Genomic DNA, 8,456 nt, shown 5'->3' with positions numbered 1-8,456 from the left:
AGCGCACCGCCTCAGCGAATCTCTTCCGCTGCTCCCACCGCGCTCCCCCGCAACACCACGCAGCCTTCCCCCTGAAGATTACGGGGGAAATTCGGGATTATCCCGGTGCACCGGGATTTGCCAAGGACGCTCCGTGCCCTGGAAAAGCCGGGACGCGCAGCGCGCCTCACTCGGAGCCGCCAGGGGGCGCTGCCGCCCCCTGCGCGGAGCGCGCACGCGCTCCGCGCAGGCGGGCGGCAGCGGCCCCTGGCGGCCGGAGGTTGCAACAGCACACCGCATTCATTCCCAAAAATACTTTTTTTATTCCCAAAAATACTTTTTTTTATTCCCAAAAATACTTTATTTATAATATAATCCAACATCTCCAAGATCCAAAAAAATACAGATAAACATTTCTATTTTTTTTTTTAAACTTTACATTCCTTAATTTTTTTTTTCTCGTTTCGGTAATTGGGTGAAAGTCGTTTTTTTTTTTTTTGAACTTCGGTTTGGATGAGCTGTAGTAAAGCTGGGCCCCCCACTTCCAGGGTGGGTTTTTTTTTTTTTTGGTGATGTTTAGTGGGATGTTCCTTTAGGGATCTCCCTTCTCCAGGAAATATTTAAACAGTGTACATTCAAAAGTCAGAAGGTTTAAATCCTTTAGTAAGCAAAAAAGGAAAGCTGGTGGTATTTCTGTCTACAAGGAATTGTAAAAATTCAAAAATTCAAAATACAACCAAGTGTAAGAGGGCAGGAGATGCTCCTGAGCCTATCCAAGCCCTGCACTGGCATGTTCCCGGTGGGAGAGTTTATTGCTGGTATCAGAATTTGGATGCTTTACGCATCACAGAAGAGAATGCTGTACCTCACACTGTTCATCATTCCTAGAAAAATCATCCTTTCTTTTCAGGGCTCTACTTTCTAGAGCTTGTTTTCCTTTTTGTTTTGCTGGTTCAAGTGGAAAATGCTCTTCAAAGCCTCAAAAGTATTTCTAAAAACGTGTTTTGTTAAMCTCCTGACCAGAATTTTGGAGCTGAGGGAAGTTGGCTCCACACTGGTTAATCAYCCAGAGCTGCTCTCTTCCCTCATGGAACGTTTCCAGCAAGACCTCCAGAGTGGAATTTTGAGCTTATTTCAAATCAAAYGCTTAACCTATGGTAATACCAATAACTAACAAAGCCTTAGGAAAAATGGGAAAAAACGTTGTCTATAACACCATTGGATGGAAGGGGAAAATAAAACCTGGAACAGCATTAATATGGGTTTTCAGGACACAGCAATGCTCTGACTCAGTCCAGGGCACCAGGTCGAGGAGCTCTCATAAAATTTGCTCTCATAAAGAGGCAGGAAGAAGAGGGCTCACTGTACCTCCAGGTTTGTATGACTGTGCTGTTCCTCCTCCTTCTCTCCATTAACTCCCCTGCCTGCTTTCTGGGTATTATTCCATGGCAGCMATGACAAATGTGCATCACAAATGTGCATTTTCATACACAGAACGATGGAAACTTCTCTCTGTGATGCAAGGTAGTAAAGACATATGCAATGTTACACTGGATGTGGCAGGACCCCAAAGACAGGGATTTTTTCCTAAAATCCATCMTTTTTTCCTGCCATAAATCAATGTTCACAGAAAAGCTGCCTCAGGATTGAGAGGTTTCTTCTATGTCAGCAACAGGCACAAAGCCCCACACAGGGAAGAAGTGGCAGGAGCTGTGTTCTACTTTCCTTCATTGCAAAACATGAATAAGAGGCTCAGTGTAACAGGAAAAGCCTTTTTTTCTTTTGAAAACAGGTGCCAGGATCTGAGAAGTGTTATTAATCTTCTGTACTGTTTATTCAGCAGAAGAAAAGTTTATCTGGAAGTTTTTTTAATGCCTTTCAAGCAGTCTGCACTGAGAGTTCCTGCACACTGGTATGGAAAGCAGCACACAGCCCTGCACAGAGCTGCCACCAACACSCCTCAGGGACCAGAGCCTGCAAAGTTCATGAGTTTGGGGCTTTATTTTCCCCTCCAGCAGCAARGAGGGAACCCTGCTGCACCTTTCCCCACTGCATCTTTCATTGTAGGCAGGTAAGCCTCATGATGCAGGAGATAGATGAAGGCAAGATTTTRCTCTTCCCTCAACTTCTGCATCCACTGAATCTCAAAAGGAAAAATCAGAGACTTTTGCTTTCCTTCTCCTGATTTCCTCTCTCCCTTCTGCTGCAGCCACTGACATTGTGCTAATGCTAAGATTCACATTCATCATCTGACAGGCAGCTTAAAGAAGTCAAGAACATGCAAATGTGGCCTATTAAAAAAGACAAGAAATKATGTTAGAACATTCCTGAACAGCCACCTTCAACAGCAGAGCCACACCATCATGGGAACAAAGAGTGTCCTCGTGGAGCCTTTCCCTAAAACCTGATTTCCTGATKTACCCAGGTGCCACACAGGCAATCACCACTAACAATTCAGGCCTTCATCTTATTTTGTGAATAAATCCGACCTTCTCTCTCTGTCTCTCCAAGAATACTGTAGGTTTCATCTTCACAGTGATGTACTTAAAGGATCTTCAGGGAAATGGAAACAGCCAGGACAGGCAACACCCTCTCTCAGTATTATTGTGCAAGACTAACATAAATAAAATCTCCGTGGCAAAGGGATTTGGGACTCCCTCCCAAAGTCATTGTCATAGGAAAGAACAGGAATTTCAACTGGCCACTGGATAATTAAATATCATACCGGAGAAAGATGGAGGAGAGATTAACAAAATATAATCAAAGGTAATATTGCAACGTGAATGAAGGAATATATTAAATTCTTCTTGCCTCGATGGTGTATTCCCCTCTACTCCTTACTTCTTTTTCTTTCTTTCCTGAACACAACGAGGACAAAACCTGCAGGGAAAGTGACAGTAATTAGCTACCAAAATTAACAACACAGAGCCCAAGAAATTTTTTTAATGTTTGTGCACAATGAAGCTTGTTTCTGACAGGCAAATTATTAATTTGATTAAAACTAACAAGCCCATAGTCCTTTCAAAGATGAGCATACACAGAAGCAAAACCCTGAGAAGTGTACAAGGTTTGCTTCCAGAAGTGAAACAAATAGGTCTCTCACTTTTAGACAGAAAACACAGCAAACTTCAGATGTCACATGTACATGTTCACCCAAGCCTCAGRTCAAAACCTGCTCTGTTTATCAGGCAGTTTTGCTCCCACCAGAACCCAAGACTTCTGTAGAAATGGATTTTAAGAAGAAGATTCGTCTTGTATCTTCTAACCTAAAACACGAACCCCAGTCACAGAGGATGCAAACCCTGTGAGAAGAGCAAAGCTCCTCTGTCAGGGTAACAACAGGGTTTTAATTCTTGYTGAGACAAACTGCAGCCTGATAAAAAATCCCAAAGCTGAATGTTGTCACACTTACCATTTCCCTTTTGGTTTGGTGGTCAGGTCCACACATGCAAAGTGGAACCATTCGATTGGGCACTGCAGATGAGAAAGGAAAAACCCACAGAGGAGATTTTTAGTGACTCATAAACATTCCTGTCATTTGGCATGACCTAACTGAGCAAGGACACCCTCCTTGGAATGTACAGGGGTGGGAGGMAATAAATCAAAATAAATCATCTCTCAAGTGCTTACATCTGGGTTGTCACAGCCRATCATCTCTCCATAGGACACCTGGTGACACAGACAGTAGGTGGGCTCGTTGGGATCCACTGGCATGTCCAGCACATCCGAGGGATGCACTGACAGGATGGTATCAGCAAACTCTGACCTGTGGGCAAGGACAGAGTCAGCACAAAACACTTCTCAGCTGCAAACATCACTTTGTTACAACGGCATGGATTCCCACTGCAAGAAGGCAGGGTTAGTTGGGATATTGGGAAGGAATTCTTCCCTAAGGATGGTGAGGTCATGGCACAGGGTGCCCAGAGAAGCTGTGGCTGCCCCATCCCTGAAGTGTTCATGGCCAGACTTGGAACAAGCCGGGCTAATAGAAGGTGACCCTGCCCATGGCAGGGGCTCAAATGGGATAAGTTTTAAGGTTCCCTCCCAACCCAAACCATCCTGGGATTGATGTTTCCAAGATCTAAATCCTACTTGGGAAAATAAAGATTTTACAGCATCTTCCCTAAACCACCCTGACCCTGTTTTAGAGTTTATATTGCATTACCACAATCCAATAATTAAAATCATAAGGTAGATTGGATCAAGCACAGTATGACTAGMAAGGATTAAGAGGGGGATTTGTAGATGCCATGAGTAAAGTAACAAATTATCACACAGATCACTCCTGGTTGTGGGTAGAATAACCTGTTTGGGTTTCTTCCCCAGTCTGTTCTAATATACATTTTTTCTCGTTGTCAGGCATGAGTAAATCCTCTTACTCTGACAGGAATGCGTTGACATGTTAGTAGCAGTCCAYAGAAACTATTTTTAGTTTCCTGCCCCTCCATTTAGCCAACTGGAAATATCAAAATAAACTGAGCCCCTTTAATACAAATCAAAGAGGGGACATGCTTTCCTCCTTGCCTCTCAAAAGCAAATCAKATTATTCAAGGCTACCTAGGACATGATCCTTTAAATACAACCCTCAAAATTCTCCAAGATTTCCAGAACAACAGCACAACATCAGTTTCTATCCTGATGGACAAGCACATTTCTTTTTACCATCAAGACCATAAACAACTGTTAAAAATAGCCCTGTGACAAAAATCAAAGCTATTTTCTCCCAGCTTGCCAATAGCAACAGGGAGGCTGATCTTGTCCTTCCAGTCAGAGTGTTCCAAGCATGCTGAGCTTCCACATGCCAGCCAGGGAGTTAATTAACAATGCTGGCTTGTCCTAARCAGGACATTAATGAAATGGTGTAAGACCAGAACTCTCTCACCATCCGGACACGAGTCATAAATAAGGTAACATGAGCTTGTGGAAAATTCATGAAGCATCAAGCCCAAGGCTCTGGASCTGTGCCTGGCTCTGCCTTACCCTCCTTTGAGCTTCTTTTTCTTTGGTGTATCTTCCTCAGATGTTCTCCTGCCCCGACCACGAGAGCTTCTTTTGTCTTTCTGACTTCGTCCCTCTAGAAAGGAAAAACACCACCATCATTTCAGCCTGTTTGAGTGGCAGAAACATCCCCAACTTTTGATGCAGTTACTGTCTTGAAATCCCTATTTCATATGTAATTGACTAATCCTTATTATAATGTGATTGAATATGCTGACTGAAATGCATTTAAAGCCACAAATAGACCAAAATGACAAGTACAGCTGAGCACCACACTCTTGTGTTTGCAGTTTTGGCAACAAAGCACTGCAGGACGTCAGCACAAGTCATAAACACCATCACACTTGATTAGACACGCAGGATTTTTTAAATCTCAGTATGTTTTCAAACACAGTTAATAGGTTACTCAATAACTAACTTTTACCTCCACCTCTCTGCTCCTATCCCTTATTTCATAGTTCAAAGGCATAAAGCTGTGCTGTGCTGCTGTATCCCCACTCCAATGTCACTGTAAGCACCCAATATTTCAGTATATGCTACAGAAACTGCTATCTTCCTTAAACTCCTCATTTTTCCTGCTTTTTCCAGCTTGATTAGTATGCAAATTCTAATAAAAGGAGGAAAAAGAAAATCTCCCTTCAAAAAGAGCTTAGAAATCCATCAGATCAAACTGAAAGTAAGACTGTTACACACCCCAGTGCAGTTTTGGCACAGCACCCTCCTTCCAACCATTCACAACCTCAGGATGATCTGTGAAACACTGACAGTAGGTTTGATCCCAGCACTAAATTTCTCTTCATCTCCTGCTCACTGTAAACATTTTGAAGGCCATTAAAAACAAACAGAGAACGGTGCACAGAAATAAGAGCCTTTTTCACATCTCAGCCTCCCTGTTTTGATACTCTTTTAAGTGCTGGAAAATGCTCTGAATTGTGTAAAATTCACCCACTTTTCAGACTTCGAGATCCAGGGGTTTCAAAGTCACTGCCTTCCAGTTTATCTTTGAGATCAGCTTCGAAGCGTGCCAAGTCCGCATCCAGCCGGCGGATGTGCTTATCCACCTGCACCAGGAGGAAACCACCAACTGAATTACAAAGAAATGCCAAAAAAAGAGCCCCAAACGAAAACAGGAAGGGCAAAAACTCGGCTGTTATCAGCATGAACAGAGTGTGGTAGTGCAGAGCAAGGCAGGCAAAGGGAACAGGCTGGGAAAAGGGAAACAGCACACACAAAGGGAATGAAGGAGGCAAAAGCAAGAGGACCCAGTCCCTCCACAAACAAGCAGAAAAAAAGGAAAAGGGAGGCAACTCAGACTAATGATTTTCAGAGCAAAACGAGATGAGAGATACTAAAGATGCTTTGTCCCTGCAATTTCCAAAATTCAAATACAGTCCTTGAAATGTGTCAAGTAGAGCAGTTAATTTTTTTCCCCTGGTACTCTGCTGTCATGTGACTCAAAGAAATTTAGCAAAATACAGACAGAAGCTGACTATCACCAATATCAAGTCAAAACATGTTAATTAAGTACCTTGTACTATCCTGGCTGCAATAAAATGACTTTCACAACAGGGATTTTAAGCCACCAACCCAAATTGTGCTGCTGCAATACTTTGTCATCAAATGAGTTCACTAGTTATCTGGGRCACTGATATTCCTGGGACATGATTTTCTTTTCTGCAATATTTAATGGCAATAAAACATCTACTGCATCAAAGCATCTCTAYAAGCTGGACAACAAACAGTACAGTTAAAAGGATTCCCCACACTCAAGTTTTATCCAGGGGATAAAACACACAGAGATAAGAATTATTCAAGGGACAGGAACAAAGGAAAAAAAAAAAAGTGGAAAGGTGCATCTTAAGAAATGGGATTTTCTCAAAAGGTTGATCGAGGAAATGTTGATGTCCAATAAACCAAAGCAATTGAGCAGAATTCCTGCTGYTCCTCCACAACATAGTACAGCAGCTGACTTAAAAAAAAAATGTCCTTTCAACTAAGCCCCAAAGAAATTATCAGTGACAGGGAGCTGCTGGGGAGGAGGGAGTGGGGTAAATTCRCTGGCATTACCACACAGCAGATGGGTACTACTGATAAAGGCACCTCCAAGAGCGATAAACTCACTAAATCTTCAGCAAAAGAAAAACCTGGTGCTTCAGGAGAAGGCTTTTGGGGGATGGCAGCAGTGAGAAATATAAACTTGAGGATAAATAAGCTGTTTCAGTAAGATATTAAAAAAAAAAAAAAAAAAAAGGAGCTGTCAGGGGAAAGCTGACACTGGGAAGCATCTCCACGTGCCCCATTCCAGAATGTGGCCACTTTTCCACGTCTCATGGCTCACCATCTCGTAGGTCTGCATGGCCAGCTGCACTTTGTCATCACTGTACTCTTTACACTTGCTGTAGGCACTCTGGATCTTCTTCAGGTGCTCCACTCGCTCCTCAGGTAACATGTTCTTCACTGACTCRATGTATTCTGCTGCCAGGCTGTCAATCTCTGCTTTCTTGTCTGAAAACAAAGCAGACACCTGTGAGAGACCTGGCTCATTCCTTAATTTCCCTTTTTAAAAACAAAACCAGTTAAGTTAAATGTATTCACTTTTGGATGCTTGTAGTGTGATTCTGCTTTCTCAAGGRTTCTACAGCTAATTCAAAAGTTAATTTACAGTTAAAAACAGAAATTGAACCCATGGGTTCACAAGCTTCACCTTCTCTTCCCAGAACATTTTGTTTGCTGTGCAATTCTGTTCTGATGTTTCAAACTGAAAATCATTAATGTGCAGCCAGGTATCAATAAAAACTCCAAAAGTGAAGAAAAAATGGTCATGCAAGGACACACAGATCTAGAACTTGGTAGAGAAGGAAATACATGGAAGGAAGTACAGAGTACAGTGATCACACAGCTATGAATTAAAACTGATTAGAAATCAAAGCCTGTGAGCTGCACCCTCACAAGAAAGAAATAAACACTGCAGAACACTCGGGCTGAGACAAGGAACAGCAGTAGAGGGGAGACACGTCCTTTAAAGGGCAGCCTTCATGGGTTTCAGGCCAAGCTCTCTCAGCCTTTGCTCGCCGAAAGAGCTGCACACACCTTCTGTTCTCTGATCCAGCTCCCGCATCAGCTGGAAGTTCCTCTGCAGCTCGCACGGAAGATTCTCAATACCTGCAAGAGAAACKCCACTAAATGCTCCAAGCAACACGGTCTGCGGAGCTGTCCCTGCCCGTGGCAGGGGCTGGAAGGAGGGGAGCTTTAAGCTCCCTCCCGACCCAAACCATCCGGTGAATTGCATACCGTGGGCCGCTCATTCAGCTCAGCGGAGCCTGAGCACCTGCCTGGGGTGTTCGCAGGCCGGCACTGAGCCGGCACCAGGGCCAGCTGAGCGGGGAGCGGGACACCCGCCCCATAGAGAGGAGCCGGCAGCAGGGGCCAGCTGAGCGGGGAGCGGGACACCCGCCCGACAGAGAGGAGCCGGCAGCAGG

General features: G+C 43.7%; 1 protein-coding gene across 1 annotated transcript; it reads right to left on the bottom strand.

Moving 5' to 3' along the window:
- Positions 1-1,790: 1,790 nt before the first annotated feature.
- ING5 (inhibitor of growth family member 5) lies at positions 1,791-8,348 on the bottom strand. Its single transcript, XM_057380968.1, has 8 exons — positions 8,269-8,348; positions 8,068-8,139; positions 7,316-7,482; positions 5,927-6,038; positions 4,960-5,053; positions 3,610-3,745; positions 3,392-3,453; positions 1,791-2,859 (listed from the first exon to the last, which is right to left on the bottom strand). The coding sequence occupies exons 2-8, from the start codon at positions 8,093-8,095 to the stop codon at positions 2,817-2,819; spliced, it is 642 nt and encodes a 213-aa protein (XP_057236951.1). The 5' UTR covers positions 8,096-8,139; positions 8,269-8,348; the 3' UTR covers positions 1,791-2,816.
- Between the last annotated feature and the right edge of the window lie 108 nt (positions 8,349-8,456).

Source organism: Malurus melanocephalus, unplaced genomic scaffold (genome assembly GCF_030028575.1).
Source record: "Malurus melanocephalus ecotype Western Australia unplaced genomic scaffold, MMel_1.1 scaffold_485, whole genome shotgun sequence".
Lineage (NCBI taxonomy): Eukaryota > Metazoa > Chordata > Aves > Passeriformes > Maluridae > Malurus > Malurus melanocephalus.
The sequence above is the reverse complement of the archived record's forward strand: the minus strand, read 5'-3'. Positions and strand labels throughout refer to the sequence as shown.